Genomic DNA, 25,636 nt, shown 5'->3' with positions numbered 1-25,636 from the left:
AAGAGATTATTCCAGAAATGACTCCAAGCTGAACAGACACTATACTGTGCCAGACTCCGAACTGGTACACCTGAGCACATGTAACCAGACAATGGCCACCTTCACTCTTCAACCAGATGGTGTTACCTCAGCTACCTGGAACAAAGACAACTATTTAGTCTGACCCCAGCTGTTATTCGAGGACATACAAAGAGGAATTTTTGGAAGATTTTCCTGACAGTGACCGATTTTCTGGCTATGTCATGTTGAAAGTATAAAATATACAATCACGGGCTAAGTACACTACAGGTAGGTAGATATTGGATTCAAGGGGTGTAAAATCTGACCTTTTTATGGAATTTGGACATCGGTCTCCAGGCCAGTTTTTTATTACAGAGGGTAACTCAACTAGAGAGCAATTGGGGCATCTGACAAGTCCATGCCCCCTTGTGAAGGTTAAAGTTGAAGAACACATACCAGTTACAGAATATTAACCTTACTAAGTCACAAAGGTTTCACATCCAACCCCAACCCAATAAAGACACACCAAACTTTTAATCCACAACTAACACCAATTCTTTAGAGAAACAAGAGATCCACATTTAACCCCAACCCAATAGAGACACAAAGGGTCCTAATAAGACTCCACCCTATAGAGACTGAAAAGGTCTACATCTAACACCGACCATATAGAGACAGAGTCCACATCTAACTCTAACCTTTTGAACCAGATCGAATACTAGCTCTATAATGATATACTATGCACATCCAAAGTCAATCCATACTGCAAGTCTAACTGCATAGAGACAAAGAGGGTACAACTCGACAGAGATACAAATTATCCACATCCAACGAAAACCCACTAGAGATACAAAGGTTCTACAATCAGGGTCAACCTGTAGAGTCGTGAAGAGTCCCCATCTAATGCTATCCCTATTAAGATACAGTGTCCACATCTAAAGCCAACTTTTAGAAGTACAAAGGTCGGCCCTATAAAGATATAAGAATCCACATCCAACGTCAACCTATACACAGGATCCACACTGATTCGACCCCTATAGAGATACAAGGGGTCCACATCTGATCTTAGCTTATATAAAGGGTCCACATCCAATTCTAACTATATAAAGACACAGAGTCCCATGTCTACAGAGAAACAATGGGTCAACACACATCAACCTATAGAGAAACCAAAACTCCAAACACAAGGTCAACCCTATAGAGATACAAATGGTTCACATCAAACCTCAACTTATACAAAGGGTCCACAACCAAGTCTAATCATATCGAGACACAGAGGGTCCAATCTCAGCATACTTTAGAGATACAATGGGTCAACATACAACGTCAATCTATAGAGGTACAAAGAGTCAAAGTCCACACCCTGTTACTTTGAATGTATGACCAACCCTCCCTGGCTATTGTTATACACTTTCTTTATTCCATCCCCCACCTGGCATTTTACCAGAGGGGTCACTTATGATACTATCGCCTTAATTATCCTTTGCAGATCACAAGAAGCCGTGGCTATAAGATGTCTCAAGGAGCCATCTGGTTGTTACATGGGAAGTTGTGTAATCCCAGTCTGGTGTCTTAAGGGCCTTACATCTGCCATATGTTATGGAAGGGTGCTGGGGCACTAGAGCACGGCCGTGGTGACAGAAGGAGGCTGATCTGCACACATATACTCACACCCTCATCATTGTACTAGGAAAGCAGATCTAGGCTTACATTTACAAAGACGATGAAAAATTTATTTTACATGACAGCAGTTGCCTAAATTGGCTACTCCCTAGCCACGTATATATGTATATAAATACTCCGGGTAGGGAAAGCCAAGAAGCAGGTGATGGCTGAGAGAGGTCATTAATGCTGTTAAGCATATATATTAACTCTAATCATGATATATGGTAGTATAGGTGGTAGAATATCTCTAAAGGGCATCTCTCTACCAGAATTTCTAGAAGACCCATGGAGAAAAGGAAAGACCCCCTAGAGACCTGGGTGAACTCTTCTTATCCCTTCAGTCCTCTTCACTCCCAGCTGGTGCCTCAGATGGTCTGGTTAGGGGATCTGTATTTGTTTTTTGGGGGGTTTGATGTATGTATGTTGTGGGATCTACATTAGTTTAGGTGATATGGATCTGTAATTAGGGAGTCAATGATCTGTCTCATTTGAGTTCTGTATCTGTTTAGGGGGTCTGGTCTGAAAACTATTGATTTCTGGGGTCTGTATTTGTTTAGGAAATCAGTATTTATTTAGAGGGTCTGGTCTGGAGTCTATATTCATTTGGCGTGTGGTCTGCACTTTGTATTTCTTTAGATTGTCTGATCTGGAGTTTGACTGATTTGGCCTGGGGGATATTAGTTTAGAGTGTCTAGGGTTTTCATTCATTTAGGGGACTGATCTGGGATCTGTATTAGTTTAGGGGGTCTGGATTAGTTTAGAGGGTCTGGTCTGGGATCAATATTAGTTTAGGGGGTCTTGCCTGGGTTCTATATTAGTTTAGGAGGTCTGGGGTCTATAGTTTAGAGGGTCTGGTCTGGGATCAGTATTAGTTTAGGGGGTCTGGCCTGAGTGCTATATTAGTTTAGGAGATCTGGGGTCTATAGTTTAGAGGGTCTGGTCAGGGATCAGTATTAGTTTAGGGGGTCTGGTCTGGGTGCTATATTAGTTTAGGAGGTCTGGGGTCTATAGTTTAGAGGGTCTGGTCTGGGATCAGTATTAGTTTAGGGGGTCTGGCCTGGGTGCTATATTAGTTTAGGAGGTCTGGGTCTATAGTTTAGAGGGTCTGGTCTGGGATCAGTATTAGTTTAAGAGGTGGTGGCTGCAGTCTATATTAGTTTTACGAGTCTGGTCTGGTACCTGTATTAGTTTAAGAGGTCTGGTCTGGGTTCATTAATAGTTTAAGGGATCTGGCCTGGAGTTTTTACTAGTTTAAGAGGACTGATCTTGGATCTGTACTAGTTTATGGGGTCAGGTCTGGTGCCTCTATTAGTTTTGGAGCTCTGAAATCTGTATTAATTTAGAGGGTCTAGTCACGTGTCTGTGTTAGTTTAAAGGGTCTGATCTGGGGTCCGCATTAGTTTGGGGGGTCTGGTCTGTGCTCTGTATTTGTTTAGGAGATGTCGTCTGGGATCTGTATCATTTTAGTTGGTCTGATCTGAGGCGTTTATTAATTTAAGGGGTTTGAATTAGGTGTTCAGAGGAGTTTGTATTTTTTTTTTGGGGGGGGGGGTATTATTAGTGTCATAGGACTTGGTGGGGGTCTATATTTATTCTGAGGTCAGGTTAGATATCTGTTTTGGAATCTGGATCAGTTTAGGTCTTTGGTCTGTGGTGTAAACCAGTTAAGGATGCCTGGTCTGTAGTCTGTGTTAGTTGGCGGGGGTTTGGCTTGGGGTATGTATTTATATAAGTTCTATGCTCTGGGGTCTGTACTAGCTTAGGGGGTTTGGTACAGGGTCTATATTAGTTTATGAGGTCTGATCTAGGCTCTGTATTAATTTAGACGGTCTGGGGTCTGTATTAGTTTAGAGGGCTTAGTCTCAGGTCAGGATTAATTTAAGGGGTCTGGTCTGGGGTCTGTATTTGTTTTGGTGGCCTTGTCTGGGGTCTGTATTTGTACAAAGGCGTGGTCTATAATATGTATTAGTTTAAGGGGGATGGTCTGGGGACTGTGTTTAATTTAGTTGTTTAATATGGGGGTTGGTACTACTTTTGGTGACTGGTCTGGGGTCTACATTGGTTTAGTAGCTCTGGTCTAGGCTCTGTATTTGTTTAGATGGTTTGGGGTCTGTATTAGTTTTGAGTGTGTGGTCTGGAGCCTGGCCTAGAATATGTACTAGTTTAGGGTCTGAATTGGGGTTTATCTTAGTTTTAAGGGAACTGATTGGAGCCTGGGGACTGTAGACATTTAGAGGCTCTGGCCTGCGGGGTATATTAGTTTGAAGGGTCTGTTTCGGGGTCTGTATTCATTTTGGGGCATGATAAGACGATCCGATGTACTACTTGTGTTTCAGTCCTCCTCATCATTACTAGTCGAGGTCACGTATAGCCGCTCTGTGGAATACACAGATGATATCTGAGCATTGTTTTCATTTTCAGCCATTTCATACTATCATCAGTCTGGGATATTACTATAGCGACACCGCCCCGCAGAACAGTGAGGAGCCATCAGCCGCCATCTGCGCCTCTCTCCTGGTTTCTGAACTGTCTACTTCCTGTCAACACATTGTCCAACGCTTCTGACTGGTCTCATTACTCTATCAAGAAGACAGCCTTCTCAATCTAACAATGCACAAGGAATAGTGTCCACCAGGAACAGTGCCCACCAGGAATAGTGCCCACCAGGAATAGTGTCCACCCGTAATAGTGTCCACCCGTAATAGTGCCCACCAGGAATAGTGCCCACCAGGAATAGTGTCCACCAGGAATAGTGCCCACGAGTAATAGTGCCCACGAGGAATAGTGCCCACCAGGAATAGTGTCCACCAGGAATAGTGCCCACCAGGAATAGTGCCCACCAGGAATAGTGACCACCAGGAAGAGTGTCCACCAGGAAGAGTGTCCACCCGTAATAGTGTCCACCCGTAATAGTGCCCACCCGTAATAGTGCCCACCAGGAATAGTGCCCACGAGTAATAGTGCCCACGAGGAATAGTGCCCACGAGGAATAGTGCCCACGAGGAATAGTGTCCACCAGGAATAGTGCCCACCAGGAATAGTGCCCACCAGGAATAGTGACCACCAGGGAGAGTGTCCACCCGTAATAGTGTCCACCCGTAATAGTGTCCACCCGTAATAGTGCCCACCCGTAATAGTGCCCACCAGGAATAGTGTCCACCAGGAATAGTGCCCACGAGTAATAGTGCCCACCAGGAATAGTGTCCACCCATAATAGTGTCCACCCGTAATAGTGCCCACCAGGAATAGTGTCCACCAGGAATAGTGTGCACCCGTAATAGTGTCCACCCGTAAAAGTGGCCACCAGGAATAGTGTCCACCAGGAATAGTGTCCATTAGGAATAGTGCCCACCAAGAATAGTGTACATCAGTAATAGTGGCCACCAGTAATAGTGCCCACCAGGAATAGTGTCTACCCTTAATAGTGCCCACCAGGAATAGTGTCCACCAGTAATAGTGCCCACCAGTAACAGTGCCCACCAGGAAAAGTGTCCACCAGGAATAGTGCCCACCAGTAACAGTGCCCACCAGGAAAAGTGTCCACCAGGAATGGTGTCCACCAGTAATAGTGCCCACCAGGAATAGTGTAAATTAGTAATAGTGTCCACCAGAAATAGTGTCCATACGTAATAGTGCCCACTAGGAATAGTGTCCACCCGTAATAGTGCCCACCAGCAATAGTGTCCATCAGGAATAGTGCCCACCAGGAATAGTGTAAATTAGTAATAGTGTCCACCAGAAATAGTGTCCATATGTAATAGTGCCCACTAGGAATAGTGTCCACCCGTAATAGTGCCCACCAGCAATAGTGTCCACCAGGAATAGTGCCCACGAGTAATAGTGCCCACGAGGAATAGTGCCCACCAGGAATAGTGTCCATCAGGAATAGTGCCCACCAGGAATAGTGCCCACCAGGAATAGTGACCACCAGGAAGAGTGTCCACCAGGAAGAGTGTCCACCCGTAATAGTGTCCACCCGTAATAGTGCCCACCCGTAATAGTGCCCACCAGGAATAGTGCCCACGAGTAATAGTGCCCACCAGTACTAGTGCCCACGAGGAATAGTGCCCACGAGGAATAGTGTCCACCAGGAATAGTGCCCGCCAGGAATAGTGCCCACCAGGAATAGTGACCACCAGGAAGAGTGTCCACCCGTAATAGTGTCCACCCGTAATAGTGCCCACCCGTAATAGTGCCCACCCGTAATAGTGCCCACCAGGACTAGTGTCCACCAGGAATAGTGCCCACGAGTAATAGTGCCCACCAGGAATAGTGTCCACTCATAATAGTGTCCACCCGTAATAGTGCCCACCAGGAATAGTGTCCACCAGGAATAGTGTGCACCCGTAATAGTGTCCACCCGTAAAAGTGGCCACCAGGAATAGTGTCCACCAGGAATAGTGTCCATTAGGAATAGTGCCCACCAAGAATAGTGTACATCAGTAATAGTGGCCACCAGTAATAGTGCCCACCAGGAATAGTGTCTACCCTTAATAGTGCCCACCAGGAATAGTGTCCACCAGTAATAGTGCCCACCAGTAACAGTGCCCACCAGGAAAAGTGTCCACCAGAAATAGTGCCCACCAGTAACAGTGCCCACCAGGAAAAGTGTCCACCAGGAATGGTGTCCACCAGTAATAGTGCCCACCAGGAATAGTGTAAATTAGTAATAGTGTCCACCAGAAATAGTGTCCATACGTAATAGTGCCCACTAGGAATAGTGTCCACCCGTAATAGTGCCCACCAGCAATAGTGTCCATCAGGAATAGTGCCCACCAGGAATAGTGTACATCAGTAATAGTGGCCACCAGTAATAGTGCCCACCAGGAATAGTGTCTAACCGTAATAATGCCCACCAGGAATAGTGTCCACCCGTAATAGTGCCCACCAGGAATAGTGTCCATCAGGAATAGTGCCCACCAGGAACAGTGCCCACCAGTAACAGTGCCCACCAGTAACAGTGTCCACCAGCAACAGTGTCCACCAGTAATAGTATCCACCAGTAATAGTGCCCAGTAATAGTGCCCACCAGTAATCGTGCCCACCAGTAATAGTGTCCACCAGGAATAGTGTCCATACGTAATAGTGCCAACTAGGAATAGTGTCCACCCGTAATAGTGCCTACCAGGAATAGTGTCCATCAGGAATAGTGCCCACCAGGAATAGTGTACATCAGAAATAGTGGCCACCAGGAACAGTGCCCACCAGTAATAGTGCCCACCAGGAATAGTGCCCACCAGTAATAGTGTCCACCAGGAATAGTACCCACCAGTAACAGTGCCCACCAGGAATAGTGTCCACCAGGAATAGTGTCCATCAGGAATAGTGTACACCAGTAATAGTGGCCACCAGTAATAGTGCCCACCAGGAATAGTGTCTAATCGTAATAATGCTCACCAGGAATAGTGTCCACCCGTAATAGTGTCCACCCGTAATAGTGCCCACCAGGAAGTGTCCATCAGGAATAGTGCCCACCAGGAAGAGTGTCCACCAGTAATAGTGCCCACCAGTAACAGTGTCCACCAGTAATAGTTTCCACCAGTAATAGTGCCCACCAGTAATAGTGTCCACCAGGAATAGTGTCCATACGTAATAGTGCCCACTAGGAATAGTGTCCACCCGTAATAGTGCCCACCAGGAATAGTGTCCATCAGGAATAGTGCCCACCAGGAATAGTGTACATCAGAAATAGTGGCCACCAGGAACAGTGCGCACCAGTAACAGTGCCCACCAGTAACAGTGCCCACCAGTAACAGTTTCCACCAGTAATAGTGCCCATCAGTAATAGTGCCCACCAGTAATAGTGTCCACCAGGAATAGTGTCCATACGTAATAGTGCCCACTAGGAATAGTGTCCACCCGTAATAGTGCCCACCAGGAATAGTGCCCACCAGGAATAGTGTACATCAGTAATAGTGGCCACCAGTAATAGTGCCCACCAGGAATAGTGCCCACCAGTAACAGTGTCCACCAGTAATAGTATCCACCAGTAATAGTGCCCACCAGTAATAGTGTACATCAGTAATAGTGGCCACCAGTAATAGTGTCCATCAGGAATAGTGCCCACCAGTAACAGTGTCCACCAGTAATAGTATCCACCAGTAATAGTGCCCACCAGTAATAGTGTCCACCAGGAATAGTGTCCATACGTAATAGTGCCCACTAGGAATAGTGTCCACCCGTAATAGTGCCCACCAGGAATAGTGTCCATCAGGAATAGTGCCCACCAGGAATAGTGTCCACCCATAATAGTGCCCACCAGGAATAGTGTCCATCAGGAATAGTGCCCACCAGGAACAGTGCCCACCAGTAACAGTGCCCACCAGTAACAGTGTCCACCAGTAATAGTATCCACCAGTAATAGTGCCCACCAGTAATCGTGCCCACCAGCAATAGTGTCCATACGTAATAGTGCCCACTAGGAATAGTGTCCACCCGTAATAGTGCCCACCAGGAATAGTGTCCATCAGGAATAGTGCCCACCAGGAATAGTGTACATCAGAAATAGTGGCCACCAGGAACAGTGCCCACCAGTAATAGTGCCCACCAGTAATAGTGTCCACCAGTAATAGTGTCCACCAGTAATAGTGTCTACCAGGAATAGTGCCCACCAGTAATAGTGTCCACCAGGAATAGTGCCCACCAGTAACAGTGCCCACCAGGAATAGTGTCCACCAGGAATAGTGTCCACCAGGAATAGTGTCCATCAGGAATAGTGTACATCAGTAATAGTGGCCACCAGTAATAATGCCCACCAGGAATAGTGTCTAATCGTAATAATGCTCACCAGGAATAGTGTCCACCCGTAATAGTGCCCACCAGGAAGTGTCCATCAGGAACAGTGCCCACCAGTAACAGTGCCCACCAGTAACAGTGTCCACCAGTAATAGTTTCCACCAGTAATAGTGTCCACCAGGAATAGTGTCCATATGTAATAGTGCCCACTAGGAATAGTGTCCACCCGTAATAGTGCCCACCAGGAACAGTGTACATCAGAAATAGTGGCCACCAGGAACAGTGCCCACCAGTAACAGTGCCCACCAGTAACAGTTTCCACCAGGAATAGTGCCCACCAGTAATAGCGCCCACCAGTAATAGTGCCCACCAGTAATAGTGCCCACCAGTAAGTGTCCACCAGGAATAGTGTCCATATATAATAGTGCCCACTAGGAATAGTGTCCTCCTGTAATATTGCCCACCCGGAATGGTGCCCACCAGGAATAGTGTACATCAGTAATAGTGGCCACCAGTAATAGTGCCCACCAGGAATAGTGTCTAACCGTAATAATGCCCACCAGGAATAGTGTCCACCCGTAATAGTGCCCACCAGGAATAGTGTCCATCAGGAATAGTGCCCACCAGGAACAGTGCCCTCCAGTAACAGTGCCCACCAGTAACAGTGTCCACCAGTAATAGTATCCACCAGTAATAGTGCCCACCAGTAATAGTGCCCACCAGTAATAGTATCCACCAGGAATTGTGCCCACTAGGAATAGTGTCCACCCGTAATAGTGCCCACCAGGATTAGTGTCCATCAGGAATAGTGCCCACCAGGAATAGTGTACATCAGAAATAGTGGCCACCAGGAACAGTGCCCACCAGTAATAGTGCCCACCAGTAATAGTGTCCACCAGTAATAGTGTCTACCAGGAATAGTGCCCACCAGTAATAGTGTCCACCAGTAATAGTGTCTACCAGGAATAGTGCCCACCAGTAACAGTGCCCACCAGGAATAGTGTCTAATCGCAATAATGCTCACCAGGAATAGTGTCCACCCGTAATAGTGCCCACCAGGAAGTGTCCATCAGGAATAGTGCCCACCAGGAACAGTGCCCACCAGTAACAGTGCCCACCAGTAATAGTGTCCACCAGTAATAGTTTCCACCAGTAATAGTGCCCACCAGTAATAGTGGCCTCTTTTGAAGTCCATTCTGTCCGCATCTACTCTCCCTCCAACCTCCAAGTGGCCGTCATATACCGACCTCCGGGCCCGGCCACTGCCTTTATTGACCAATTCTCCACCTGGCTTCTTCACTTTCTCTCTGCTGACACTCCCACCATCATCATGGGTGACTTCAACATCCCCATTGATACCCTTCAGTCAACAGCCTCCAAACTTCTGTCCCTTACCTCATCCTTTGGACTTACTCAGTGGTCCTCCGCAGCCACCCACACGGATGGGCATACACTAGACCTGGTATTCACCCGTCTCTGCTCTCTATCTAACTTCACCACCTCCCCTCTCCCTCTATCCGACCACCATCTGCTCACCTTCTCATCCCTGTCCTCCTCACCAATCATCCATATCCAGCAACATGCGCACCCACGCAGAAACCTTGCACACCTAGACACCCACACACTCTCTGACTCCATCCTACCACTGGCATCCATATCCTCACTCCACGACACAGACAGTGCTGCTGCTTTCTACAATGCCACTCTCGCATCAGCTATTGACACGGTTGCCCCTCTCGTCCATGGCAGAGCGCGACGTATCAATAGACAACCTTGGCATAATAACACCACCAAAAAGCTAAGGCAAGTGTCCAGGGTTGCGGAGCGGCGTTGGAAGAGAACACACTCGCAAGACGACTTCACTGTATTCAAACAAGCAACACTCGCTTTTAAATCTGCACTCACCTCTGCTAAACAGGCCTACTTCACAACCCTCGTATCTTCCCTATCCCACAACCCCAAACAGTTATTCAAAACATTTAACTCCCTCCTCCGCCCCCCACTGCCCCCTCCAACCTCCCTCATCTCTGCTGAGGACTTTGCCACACACTTTAAAAATAAGATCGACCAGACAAGGCAAGACTTTATTGTTCAACCACCACAACCCCTTTGTATACCAGACCAATGCCCAAACCCCATAACCTCCCTATCCAACATCACTGAAGGGGGACTTAATGGTCTCCTCTCCAAATCCCACCTCACCACCTGTGCGCTCGACCCCATCCCATCCCACCTCCTCCCCAACCTCACCACCACACTTATCCCATCCCTAACCCACCTCTTCAACCTATCACTAACTTCTGGCACCTTCCCCTCTGCGTTCAAACATGCCACAATCACGCCTATCCTTAAAAAGCCAACCCTCGATCCAACTGCTATGTCCAGCTATCGCCCAATATCGCTGCTCCCATTTCCTTCCAAACTCCTTGAGCAGAACGTCCATGCTGAACTCTCCTCCCACCTCTCATCTAACTTGTTGTACGACAATCTACAATCTGGTTTCCGCCCCCATCACTCAACTGAGACTGCCCTGACCAAAATCACTAACGACCGTCACCTACTTACCGCCAAAGCTACTGGACAATACTCTGCACTCCTCCTTCTAGACCTGTCCTCTGCTTTCGACACAGTTGACCACTGCCTCCTACTACAGATCCTCTCCTCCTTTGGCATCAAAGACCTTGCCCTATCCTGGATCGCCTCGTACCTTTCCAACCGCACATTCAGCGTTTCCCACTCCCATACTACCTCCTCATCCCACCCTCTCTCTGTTGGAGTCCCCCAAGGCTCTGTTCTAGGACCCCTACTCTTCTCAATCTATACACTTAGCTTGGGACAACTCATAAAGTCCCATGGATTCCAGTACCACCTCTATGCTGACGACACTCAGATCTACCTCTCTGGCCCAGACGTCACCGCTCTGCTGTCCAGAATCCCAGAGTGCCTATCAGCCATATCCTCCTTCTTCTCCTCTCGCTTCCTCAAACTCAATGTGGACAAATCTGAACTCATCATCTTTCCTCCATCCCACAAATCTTCCTTACTTGACCTATCTATCGCAGTCAATGACATCATGGTTTCCCCTGTACCCGTAGTCAGCTGCCTCGGAGTAACCTTCGACTCTGCCCTGTCCTTCAAACCACACATCCAAGCTCTTTCCACCTCCTGTCGCATCCAGCTCAAAAATATCTCCAGGATCCGTCCTTTCCTCAACCCCCAATCTACTAAAATGCTTGTGCACGCCCTCATCATTTCCCGCCTTGACTACTGCAACATCCTTTTCTGTGGCCTCCCTGCTAACACCCTTGCACCTCTCCAGTCCATCCTTAACTCTGCTGCCCGACTAATCCATCTCTCTCCTCGCTACTCCTCCGCTTCCCCCCTCTGCAAATCTCTTCACTGGCTCCCATTCCCTCAGCGTATCCAGTTCAAATTGCTAATACTGACCTACAAAGCCATCCACAACCTGTCTCCTCCATATATCTCTGAACTAATCTCTCGATATCTTCCCTCACGTGACCTCCGGTCCTCCCAAGACCTCTTTTTCTCCTCCACACTTATTCGCTCCTCATCCAATCGCCTCCAAGACTTCTCCCGAATATCCCCCATCCTCTGGAACTCTTTGCCCCAACACGTCCGACTATCAACCACAGTCGGATCCTTCAGACGGAACCTGAAAACTCATCTCTTCAGGAAAGCCTACAGCCTGCACTGACACCGCTGCTGCCTCATCACCAACGAAGCTACCGCCTCACCAACACCGGAGCTACCGCCTCACCAACACCGGAGCTACCGCCTCACCAACACCGGAGCTCCTGCAACCCTCAACCTACTGTCTCCTTCCCCATAATCCTGTAGAATGTAAGCCCGCAAGGGCAGGGTCCTCGCCCCTCTGTATCAGTCCGTCATTGTTAGTTTGTTTACTGTATGTGATATTTGTAACTTGTATGTAACCCCTTCTCATGTACAGCACCATGGAATCAATGGTGCTATAGAAATAAATAATAATAATAATAATAATAATAGTGCCCACCAGTAATAGTGTCCACCAGGAATAGTGTCCATACGTAATAGTGCCCACTAGGAATAGTGTCCACCCGTAATAGTGCCCACCAGGAATAGTGTCCATCAGGAATAGTGCCCACCAGGAATAGAGTACACCAGGAACAGTGCCCACCAGGAATAGTGCCCACCAGGAATAGTGTCCACCCGTAATAGTGCTCACCAGGAATAGTGTCCATCAGGAATAGTGCCCACCAGGAACAGTGCCCACCAGTAACAGTGTCCACCAGTAATAGTGTCCACCAGGAATAGTGTCCACCCGTAATAGTGCCCACCAGAAATAGTGTCCATCAGGAATAGTGCCCACCAGGAACAGTGCCCACCAGTAACAGTGCCCACCAGTAACAGTGTCCACCAGTAATAGTGTCCACCAGTAATCGTGCCCACCAGTAATAGTGTCCACCAGGAATAGTGTCCATACGTAATAGTGCCCACTAGGAATAGTGTCCACCCGTAATAGTGCCCACCAGGAATAGTGTCCATCAGGAATAGTGCCCACCAGGAATAGTGTACATCAGTAATAGTGGCCACCAGTAATAGTGCCCACCAGTAACATTGCCCACCAGGAATAGTGTCCACCAGGAATAGTGTCCATCAGGAATAGTGTACATCAGTAATAGTGGCCACCAGTAATAGTGCCCACCAGTAATAGTGTCCAACAGGAATAATGTCCATACGTAATAGTGCCACTGCCCACTAGGAATAGGGTCCACCCGTAATAGTGCCCACCAGGAATAGTGTCCATCAGGAATAGTGCCCACCAGGAATAGTGTACATCAGAAATAGTGGCCACCAGGAACAGTGCCCACCAGTAACAGTTTCCACCAGTAATAGTGCCCACCAGTAATAGTGTCCACCAGGAATAGTGTCCATACGTAATAGTGCCCACTAGGAATAGTGTCCACCCGTAATAGTGCCCACCAGGAATAGTGTCCATCAGGAATAGTGCCCACCAGGAATAGTGTACATCAGTAATAGTGGCCACCAGTAATAGTGCCCACCAGGAATAGTGTCTAACCGTAATAATGCCCACCAGGAATAGTGTCCACCCATAATAGTACCCACCAGGAATAGTGTCCATCAGGAATAGTGCCCACCAGGAACAGTGCCCACCAGTAACAGTGTCCACCAGTAACAGTGTCCACCAGTAATAGTGCCCACCAGGAATAGTGTCCACCAGGAATAGTGTCCACCAGGAATAGTGTCCATACGTAATAGTGCCCACTAGGAATAGTGTCCACCCGTAATAGTGCCCACCAGGAATAGTGTCCATCAGGAATAGTGCCCACCAGGAATAGTGTACATCAGAAATAGTGGCCACCAGGAACAGTGCCCACCAGTAATAGTGCCCACCAGTAATAGTGTCCACCAGTAATAGTGTCTACCAGGAATAGTGCCCACCAGTAATAGTGTCCACCAGTAATAGTGTCTACCACGAATAGTGCCCACCAGTAACAGTGCCCACCAGGAATAGTGTCCACCAGGAATAGTGTCCATCAGGAATAGTGCCCACCAGGAATAGTGTACATCAGTAATAGTGGCCACCAGTAATAGTGCCCACCAGGAATAGTGTCTAATCGTAATAATGCTCACCAGGAATAGTGTTCACCCGTAATAGTGCCCACCAGGAAGTGTCCATCAGGAATAGTGCCCACCAGGAATAGTGTACATCAGAAATAGTGGCCACCAGGAACAGTGCCCACCAGTAATAGTGCCCACCAGTAATAGTGTCCACCAGTAATAGTGTCTACCAGGAATAGTGCCCACCAGTAATAGTGTCCACCAGTAATAGTGTCTACCAAGAATAGTGCCCACCAGTAACAGTGCCCACCAGTAACAGTGTCCACCAGTAATAGTTTCCACCAGGAATAGTGCCCACCAGTAATAGTGCCCACCAGTAACAGTTTCCACCAGTAATAGTGCCCACCAGTAATAGTGCCCACCAGGAATAGTGTCTAATCGTAATAATGCTCACCAGGAATAGTGTTCACCCGTAATAGTGCCCACCAGGAAGTGTCCATCAGGAATAGTGCCCACCAGGAACAGTGCCCACCAGTAACAGTGCCCACCAGTAACAGTGTCCACCAGTAATAGTTTCCACCAGTAATAGTGCCCACCAGTAATAGTGTCCACCAGGAATAGTGCCCACCAGTAATAGTGCCCACCAGTAACAGTTTCCACCAGTAATAGTGCCCACCAGTAATAGTGCCCACCAGTAATAGTTCCGATGCACAAAGAGAAAGTAGGAAGCAGCACAGCCCGATAACGAGATACAATGTGGAATCACTCTTTTAGTGGAGCCGCCGAGCCTAGCGTCTTCAGGGAGGTGCTCACGTCTGAAGCACAGCAAACATGTGATAGTGAAAAGTCAAGAAAGACGTGGCGACACTCACCCATCCTGTGAAGCAGACTTTTCCTTTTTATTCAAGCAATAGTGAAACCGTCTTCACGGCACGGGGGAGACATAAACCAAAAGAGGTGAGCGGGGAGAGGACAACAGCCTTTTCACGCCACCCGTAGAAGCGCTGGTGTTGGCGTGAAATGGCTGTTGTCCCCTCCCCGCTCACCTCTTTTGGTTTATGTCTCCCCCGTGCCGTGAAGACGGTTTCACTATTGCTTGAATAAAAAGGAAAAGTCTGCTTCACAGGATTGGTGAGTGTCGCCACGTCTTTCTTGACTTTTCCCCACCAGTAATAGTGCCCACCAGGAATAGTGTCCATACGTAATAGTGCCCACTAGGAATAGTGTCCACCCGTAATAGTGCCCACCAGGAATAGTGTCCATCAGGAATAGTGCCCACCAGTAATAGAGTACACCAGGAACAGTGCCCACCAGGAACAGTGCCCACCAGGAACAGTGCCCACCAGTAATAGTGCCCACCAGTAATAGTGCCCACCAGTATTAGTGCCCACCAGTAAGAGTCCACCAGGAATAGTGTCCACCAGGAATAGTGTCCACCAGGAATAGTGCCCACCAGTAATAGTTCCCAGCTGTAACAGTGCCCACTTCTAACAATGCTCATCTGTAAAAGTACGCACCAGCATTAGTGCAGGTGGAAGCTGTAGCGTGCAAGTCGCGGACTGACAGCCATGAATATTGTACAGATATGACCAGCAATTACTGGAGTTGTTGGTTTTGGTCTCCAGTAACACGATCGGCCTCACCTGTTCATCCACCTTGTGGGCGATGATGGTGGCTCCTTCCACCAACTCCGTCTCATTGATGGGCCGGACGCGGAGGGCGACCTGTTGTGGTAAAAGAAGACATTTCCAGTGTCATCATAACCATATTATATTCTGCGTATAGAGGACTACAACTCCCAACATAGCATAATACAATATAGTATATTCCGTGTACAGAGGACTACAACTCCCAACATGCCCTGACCACTGGCCATAGCCATGATGCTTACTGTGGGGTCGGGAGGAACGGTGAATAGTTATAAAGTTATACAATTTTCCAATGTAATCCCATGGATTCCTCACCCACAAGACCTCTGCTTGCTTTCACTGAATCGGATACTCCATTGTCACTTCCAGTGGATAGAAATGAGCCCTGACCATGTGATGGCCGCCCAGGTGTGTGCCCCATTACCGGGCACAGCTCCGATCACATGATCGGGACGGATTCCTACATAGTGGAAGAAAAAATAAAATAAAGGTTTCTATTCAAAGGCAGCAAGGAGGTCTTGAAAATCGTGAGGAATTAATACAGAAAGTAAATTTGAAAATTATATATATATTTTACAATACAAAGAATAATATATATTTGCTGTAAAGGGAACATTCTCCTATAAAACCAACAGATCAGACAATCGCTCTTCCAGCAACTCCCTAATAACGAACCTGTACTGTAATCCCGCCAGGTAAGTGATTTGTTAATTACCTCTCAGGCAGTTTGATGTCAGACTTAATTACAAGTCATTACTGTCCTAATCCTGCAGTGAGACCCCCAGCGAGGGATTAATATGCGCACAACGACTGGGCAGAGCCCAGCGAGCGAACACGGCATCCATCAGCAGCGCTGAGACACGCCGAGGAGGAAAGCGGGTTATGCCAGGACTGCCAGCGAGATTAACTCACTCAGCCCCAGGCAGTGTACGGGACAATCGCATGTGGAGCAATTCCCATATATATACCGTATGTATGTACATAGTAGGAAATTGCTCCATATGCGATTGTCCCATACACTGCCTGCAGCTATTCAGGAGCTGGGCCGTTATTGGGCCTCAAGGATGAACTCTCAATCCCCAGGTCAGTCACCATGGCCGTATTATGTCAGTCTACAGAGGGTGTGGGCTTATCAGGGATATTGCGGGATCGCTGCTCAGGGGATTTTGTGATAAAAAAAAAAATTGAAAGTCATAAATTAAAAATAAGCAATCAAATAAAAACTGCAGATTCACACAGAGATGGGCAGAGCTGCTAAGAATGCCGCCTATGTATGTTAGCCCTACATAAGGTGGTCATACTGGGGTCTGTCATTGTGGATATGTGCGTGTGTGTTATATATATATATATATATATATATATATATAGGCAGAACATAAGTGTATACATATATATCAAATGGATAGATAGATATATATGAGATAAATTAATAGATAGATATGGAATAGATAGATAGATATAGATAGATATGGGATAGATAGATAGATAGATAGATAGATAGATAGATAGATAGATAGATAGATAGATAGATATGGGATAGATAGATAGATAGATAGATAGATAGTTAGATAGATAGATAGATATTGGGTAGATAGATAGATAGATATTGGGTACATAGATAGATAGATAGATAGATAGATAGATAGATAGATAGATAGATAGATAGATAGATAGATATGAGATAGATAGATAGATAGATAGATAGATAGATAGATAGATAGATAGATATGGGATAGATAGATAGATAGATAGATAGATAGATAGATAGATAGATAGATAGATAGATAGATAGATATGGGATAGATAGATTAATATGGGATAGATAGATATATATGAGATAAATTAATAGATAGATATGGAATAGATAGATATAGATAGATATGGGATAGATAGATAGATATGGGATAGATAGATAGATAGATAGATAGATAGATAGATAGATAGATAGATAGATATGGGATAGATAGATAGATAGATAGATAGATAGATAGATAGATAGATAGATAGATAGATAAACAGATAGATATGGGATAGATAGATAGATAGATAGATAGATAGATAGATAGATAGATATGGGATAGATAGATAGATAGATAGATAGATACATATGGGATAGATAGATAGATAGATAGATAGATAGATAGATAGATAGATAGATAGATAGATATGGGATAGATATGGGATAGATAGATTAATATGGGATAGATAGATAGATAGATAGATAGATAGATAGATAGATAGATAGATAGATAGATAGATAGATAGATAGATAGATATGGGATAGATAGATAGATATGGGATAGATAGATATGGGATAGATAGATAGATAGATAGATAGATAGATAGATAGATAGATAGATAGATAGATAGATAGATATGGGATAGATAGATAGATAGATAGATAGATAGATAGATAGATAGATAGATAGATAGATACATATGGGATAGATAGATAGATAGATAGATAGTGGGCAGCAGTGTGATAGACTATGCCATCACAGATATGGACCCTACAAATATTGGCGCCCTTATAGTCACCCCACAAACACATCTGTCAGACCATAACCAACTGCTCCTATACATCAAATCCACAAAGAAATCACCCTCACAAACCCCGCAAAAGACCGGCCTCTTTAGCCTGCCACCATCCTTCAAATGGTCCAAGATGTCGGCCCCAAAATACAAAGATGCCATCAACAGACCAGAGATCAAGGAGAAGCTCCAATGTTTCCATAATAACGTGTATGAACTCAACCCAGAAGGAGTACACCTAGCGGTAAGAGACCTTAACGACATTCTATATGCCATGGCAGAAATGTCTGACCTGAAAAGAATCATCAACAAGAGACCGAGTAAACAAAATCCCAACAACTGGTTTGACAAAGAATGCAAGACCATACGGAAGGCCCTAAGAATGGCCTCAAATAAAAAACACAGAGACCCCAATAACCCCACTCTGAGAGAAGCCTACCACACCGTACAACGAACTTACAAAGCCATCCTCAGAAAGAAAAAGCAAAACGACATCTCTACCAAACTCCTCCAACTCCAAGATGCCCTTGAAGACAACAAATTTTGGGAACTGTGGAATCACCTTGGATCCAACCAGAAAAGCAACAGCCTCCACATCCAGAGCGGCAACATCTGGCTCCAGTACTTCAAGGACCTCTACAATGACATCCCAAGTGAAGACCTGAACCTGGCACAAAAAGAGCTTGTGAAAAAACTGAAAGATATGGAGGAAAAGTTCAAAGATTTCCAAAATCCTCTGGATACACCAATCACACTGACAGAAATAACAGAAAGGATCACACAGATAAAAGGTAAAAAAGCCAGTGGTCCAGATGGGATCCTCCCAGAAATGCTGAAATACAGCCCTCCAGACATCCAGGCTGCGATAACAAAACTATTTAATATTGTACTGCAGGCCGGCTGCTTCCCCAAAAACTGGAACCAAGACCTCATAACCCCTATACACAAAAATGGGGACAAGTACGACCCAGCAAACTACCGAGGGATATGTGTCAGCAGCAACCTGGGTAAACTCTTCAACTGCATCCTGAACAAGAGGATCCTCACCTTCCTCACCGAGCACAACGTCCTCAGCAAGAGCCAAGCAGGGTTCATGCCAAACCACCGCACCACTGACCACATCTACACTCTGCACAGCCTCATCAAGAGCCACGTCCACAATACAAAGAACGGGAAGATATACGCTTGTTTTGTGGACTTCAAGAAGGCCTTCGACTCAGTGTGGCACCCAGGACTATTCCTAAAATTGCTGGGGAGCGGAATAGGAGGCAAAACATATGATGTCATCCAAAGCTCCTACACAGAGAACAGTTGCAGTGTGAAGGTCAACGGAAGGAGGACAGCCTATTTCCAACAAAGTCGAGGAGTGAGACAGGGCTGCAGCCTCAGTCCAACGCTCTTTAACATCTACATCAACGAGCTGGCAGTGGCCGTAGAGTCCTCCTCAGCACCAGGACTCACCCTCCATGACACCCAGGTGAAATTTCTGCTGTATGCAGATGACCTCGTGCTGTTATCACCAACTGAGAAAGGCCTCCAAGATCATCTGAAAATCCTAGAGACCTTCAGCAGCACATGGGCACTGCCAATCAACGAGAAAAAAACTAATATCATGGTGTTCCAGAAAAGAAAGCAGAAACCCACTGGCAATCCTACCTTTATGATAGACAACCGTCCACTTACTGAAACCAACAGGTACACCTACCTGGGCCTAGAACTCAGCCAGTCAGGGAGCTTCAAGCAAGCCATAGAGTCACTAAAAGACAAGGCATCCAAAGCCTTCTATGCCATCAGAAGGCGTCTGTACCACCTCAAGGCACCAGTAACCGTATGGCTAAAAATTTTTGACTCCATCATTGCCCCAATTCTTCTATACGGTAGTGAGGTCTGGGGCCCAGTCTCATACCCAAACTGGTCAAAGTGGGACGCTGGGCCGACAGAAATATTCCACCTAGAGTTCTGCAAGCATCTTCTCCAAGTCCATCGGAGCACATCAAATAGCGCCTGCCGAGCAGAGCTGGGCAGATTCCCACTACACATCGCAATAAAGAAGAAGGCGCTGTCATTCAAGGCTCATCTACAAAGTAGCAGTCCCAGCTCCTACCATCACAAAGCCTTCCTACACCAGGAAGCCTCAGGAAGCCTCCCAAGGAAAAGTACCCAAAGCCAGTCTGACCAAGCCATCAACCTCCATGGCCTGACAAAAGGTGAAATCCAGAAAATGGTACACAAAGTCAAAGAGGAATATCTCAGCATCTGGAGGAACGACATAAACAAATCCCAGAAACTGACAATATACCGGAATCTACAGAGGGAGTACAAACTGGCCCCATATCTAGAGAAACTAGAAAACCCCAAAGATCGACAGATCCTGAGCCGGTACAGACTGAGCGCCCACAGCCTACTCATCGAATCCGGGCGGCACCGACAAAACTACAAGCCTCGAGAGAACAGACTCTGCCAGCAGTGCCCCCAGGAGGCCGTGGAGGATGAGGCCCACTTCCTGCTGAGGTGCCCCAAATACTCCGCAGTGAGGGACACTCACTTCAAGAGGCTGTCTGATCTCCTCCCAGATTTCACCTCCAAGGAGGAGGAAGAGAAACTGCCGATAATACTGGGGGAAGAGGAAAGTGCAGTGGCCGTAGCAGCGGAATATGTCAGTGCCTGCCACAGACTAAGAGGAGCCTGATATGTCATGGACTCCCGTACCCCAACACTGGACATATCTCTATCCCCCGACTAAAGAGCCCGATATGTCATGGACTCCTATACCCCACCCTGGAAACATCCCCTATCCTCTAAAAGGAATTTGATATTCCCTGGACCTCTATATTCCCCCCCTCCCCCACCCCCGTATTTTTACCATATGCTTTGGCAATGCTAACATGTACTTAGTCCTGCCAATAAAGCTCATTTGAATTTGAATTTGAATTGAATTTGAATTTGATAGATATCTACAAGCCTCGAGAGAACAGACTCTGCCAGCAGTGCCCCCAGGAGGCCGTGGAGGATGAGGCCCACTTCCTGCTGAGGTGCCCCAAATACTCCGCAGTGAGGGACACTCACTTCAAGAGGCTGTCTGATCTCCTCCCAGATTTCACCTCCAAGGAGGAGGAAGAGAAACTGCCGATAATACTGGGGGAAGAGGAAAGTGCAGTGGCCGTAGCAGCGGAATATGTCAGTGCCTGCCACAGACTAAGAGGAGCCTGATATGTCATGGACTCCCGTACCCCAACACTGGACATATCCCTATCCCCCGACTAAAGAGCCCGATATGTCATGGACTCCTATACCCCACCCTGGAAACATCCCCTATCCTCTAAAAGGAATTTGATATTCCCTGGACCTCTATATGCCCCCCCTCCTCCACCCCCGTATTTTTACCATATGCTTTGGCAATGCTAACATGTACTTAGTCCTGCCAATAAAGCTCATTTGAATTTGAATTTGATATGGGATAGATAGATAGATATATAGATAGATATGGTATAGATAGATAGATAGATAGATAGATAGATAGATATATAGATAGATATGGAATAGATAGATAGATAGATAGATAGATAGATAGATAGATAGATATGGGATAGATAGATAGATATATAGATAGATAGATATGGGATAGATAGATAGATATGGGATAGATAGATAGATAGATAGATAGATAGATAGATAGATAGATAGATAGATAGATAGATATGGGATAGATAGATTAATATGGGATAGATAGATAGATAGATAGATAGATAGATAGATATGGGATAGATAGATAGATAGATAGATAGATAGATAGATAGATAGATAGAGGAAAGACCTACGATGTCATCAAAAGCTCCTACACCGAGAGCAGCTGCAGCGTGAGTGTGAGCGGCAAAAGAACGGCTTTTTTCCAGCAGAGCCGCGGAGTAAGACAAGGCTGCAGCCTAAGCCCAACGCTCTTCAACATCTACATCAACGAGCTGGCTACCGCCCTGGAATCCTCCTCAGCACCAGGACTCACCCTCCACGACGATCAGGTGAAATTCCTGCTGTATGCAGATGACCTGCTGCTGCTGTCACCAACCGAGAAAGGCCTCCAGGACAACCTGAAAATCCTAGAGAAATTCAGCTCCACCTGGGCCCTACCGGTCAACCTAAAGAAAACCAACACCATGGTGTTCCAGAGGAGAAAGAGAAGATCAGACCAACACCCATCATTTATCCTCAACAACTGCGACCTCACAGGAACGGACAAATATACCTACCTGGGCCTAGAGATTCACCGGTCAGGGAACTTCAAACAAGCCATAGAGACCCTGAAAGACAAGGCCTGCAAAACCTTCTATGCCATCCGAAGGACACTCTACCATCTGAAGCCACCAGTGAGGGTCTGGCTAAAAATCTTCGACTCCATCATCGCCCCAATCCTCCTGTATGGCAGCGAAGTCTGGGGTCCTCACACCTACCCAGACTGGTCAAAGTGGGACTCCAGTCCAACAGAAATATTCCACCTGGAATTCTGCAAGCACCTTCTCCAGGTCCATCGGAGCACCTCCAACAGTGCTTGTCGGGCCGAGCTGGGCAGATTCCCTCTACACCTGACAGTTCTAAAGAGGGCGCTGTCATTCCGGGCTCACCTGCATAGGAGCAATCCAAGCTCCCATCACCATAAAGCCCTGATACATGAAGGTGAAACAGAAAAACCAGAACCCCCGGAACAGCCCAGCCAAACCCAACCGGAGCAGAACACCAATCACAACAACCTGACAAAAGCCGGAATTAGGAAGATGGCAGATGAAGGCCAGGAGAGGTATGTCAGTGACTGGAAGAATGATATCATCAGCTCACAGAAACTGACCATGTACCGGAGCCTACAGAGAGACTACAGACTGGCCCCATATCTGGAGAAACTCCCGGACCCCAGAGACCGCCAGATCCTGAGCCGATATAGACTCAGCGCCCACAGTCTGGCCATCGAATGTGGCCGACACAGGCAGAGCTACAAGCCCAGGGAGGAAAGACTGTGCCAACACTGTGACCAGGAGGCCATAGAGGACGAAACCCACTTCCTGCTACACTGCTCCAAATACTCAGCAGTGAGGGACACTCACTTCAGGAGACTCTCACATCTCTTCCCAGACTTCATCACCATGAAGGAGGAAGAGAAAACATATATCTTGCTGGGAGAAGAAGAGAGAGCGGTGGAGATAGCAGCGTGGTATGTGAGCGAATGCCATAGACTGCGAGAAAGAGAACTCAGTCCCTATCCCTATTGCCTCTATACACTTGCTTTGGCAAAACTGATGTGTATTTGGTCCTGCCAATAAAGCTTCTTTGAATCTTGAATCTTGAACTATGATGCCATGGACTATAGCCCCCAACCTGGATCTGCCCCATCCACCTCCCCTATGCCATGGACTATAGCCCCCACAATGGACCTGCCCCATCCACCTCCCCTATGCCATGGACTATAGCCCCCAACCTGAACCTGCCCCATCCACCTCCCCTATGCCATGGACTATAGCCCCCAACCTGGATCTGCCCCATCCACCTCCCCTATGCCATGGACTATAGCCCCCAACCTGGATCTGCCCCATCCACCTCCCCCCACAGCTCCTACCCAACATCCCCTCAGTCCCTATCCCTATTGCCTCTATACACTTGCTTTGGCAAAACTGATGTGTATTTGGTCCTGCCAATAAAGCTTCTTTGAATCTTGAATCTCTAGATAGATAGATAGATAGATATGGGATAGATAGATACAGTTAGGTCCATATATATTTGGACAGAGACAACATTTTTCTAATTTTGGTTATAAACATTACCACAATGAATTTTAAACAAAACAATTCAGATGCAGTTGAAGTTCAGACTTTCAGCTTTCATTTGAGGGTATCCACATTAAAATTGGATGAAGAGTTTAGGAGTTTCAGCTCCTTAACATGTGCCACCCTGTTTTTAAAGGGACCAAAAGTAATTGGACAGATTCAATCATTTTAAATAAAACGTTCATTTTTAGTACTTGGTTGAAAACCCTTTGTTGGCAATGACTGCCTGAAGTCTTGAACTCATGGACATCACCAGACGCTGTGTTTCCTCCTTTTTGATGCTCTGCCAGGCCTTCACTGCGGTGGTTTTCAGTTGCTGTTTGTTTGTGGGCCTTTCTGTCTGAAGTTTAGTCTTTAACAAGTGAAATGCATGCTTTTTTGGGGTTGAGATCAGGTGACTGACTTGGCCATTCAAGAATATTCCACTTCTTTGCTTTAATAAACTCCTGGGTTGCTTTGGTTTTATGTTTTGGGTCATTGTCCATCTGTAGTATGAAACGATGACCAATCAGTTTTCCTGCATTTGGCTGGATCTGAGCACACAGTATGGCTCTGAATACCTCAGAATTCATTCGGCTGCTTCTGTCCTGTGTCACATCTTCAATAAACACTAGTGACCCAGTGCCACTGGCAGCCATGCATGACCAAGCCATCACACTTCCTCCGCCATGTTTTACAGATGATGTGGAATGCTTTGGATCATGAGCTGTACCACGCCTTCGCCATACTTTTCTCTTTCCATCATTCTAGTAGAGGCTGATCTTGGTTTCATCTGTCCAATGAATGTTCTTCCAGAACTATGCTGGCTTTTTTAGATGCTTTTTAGCGAAGTCCAGTCTAGCCTTTTTATTCTTGATGCTTATGAGTGGCTTGCACCGTGCAGTGAACCCTCTGTATTTACTTTCATGCAGTTTTCTCTTTATGGTAGATTTGGATATTGATACGCCGACCTCCTGGAGAGTGTTGCTCACTTGGTTGGCTGATGTGAAGGGGTTTCTCTTCACCATGGAGATTATTCTGCGATCATCGACCACTGTTGTCTTCCGTGGGTGCCCAAGTCTTTTTGCATTGATGAGTTCACCAGTACTTTCTTTCTCAGGATGTACCAAACTGTAGATTTTGCCACTCCTAATATTGTAGCAATTTCTGGGTTTTTTCTGTTTGCGCAGCTTAAGGATGGCTTGTTTCACCTGCATGGAGAGCTCCTTTGACCGCATGTTTACTTCACAGCAAAACCTTCCAAATACAAGCACCACACCTCAAATCAACTCTAGACCTTTTATCTGTTTAATTGAGAATGACATAACAAAGGGATTGCCCACACCTGTCTGTGAAATTGGCTTGAAGTCAATTGTCCAATTACTTTTGGTCCCTTTAAAAACAGGGTGGCACATGTTAAGGAGCTGAAACTCCTAAACCCTTCATCCAATTTTAATGTGGATACCCTCAATTGAAAGCTGAAAGTCTGAACTTCAACTGCATCTGAATTGTTTTGTCTAGAATTCATTGTGGTAATGTCTATAACCAAAATTAGAAAAATGTTGTCTCTGTCCAAATATATATGGACCTAACTGTAGATAGATAGATAGATAGATAGATAGATAGATAGATATGGGATAGATCGATAGATATGGGATAGATAGATAGATAGATAGATAGATAGAT

General features: G+C 46.3%; 1 protein-coding gene across 1 annotated transcript in view; it reads right to left on the bottom strand.

Moving 5' to 3' along the window:
• KIF19 (kinesin family member 19) overlaps positions 1-25,636 on the bottom strand; it is an 85,290-nt gene that overhangs the window by 56,110 nt on the left and 3,544 nt on the right. Inside the window, exon 2 of the mRNA XM_069750736.1 lies at positions 15,627-15,707. Within this exon, the coding sequence (XP_069606837.1) occupies positions 15,627-15,707 (81 nt within the window). The remainder of the gene's footprint in view (positions 1-15,626; positions 15,708-25,636) is intronic.

Source organism: Ranitomeya imitator, chromosome 2, assembly GCF_032444005.1.
Source record: "Ranitomeya imitator isolate aRanImi1 chromosome 2, aRanImi1.pri, whole genome shotgun sequence".
Lineage (NCBI taxonomy): Eukaryota > Metazoa > Chordata > Amphibia > Anura > Dendrobatidae > Ranitomeya > Ranitomeya imitator.
The sequence above is the reverse complement of the archived record's forward strand: the minus strand, read 5'-3'. Positions and strand labels throughout refer to the sequence as shown.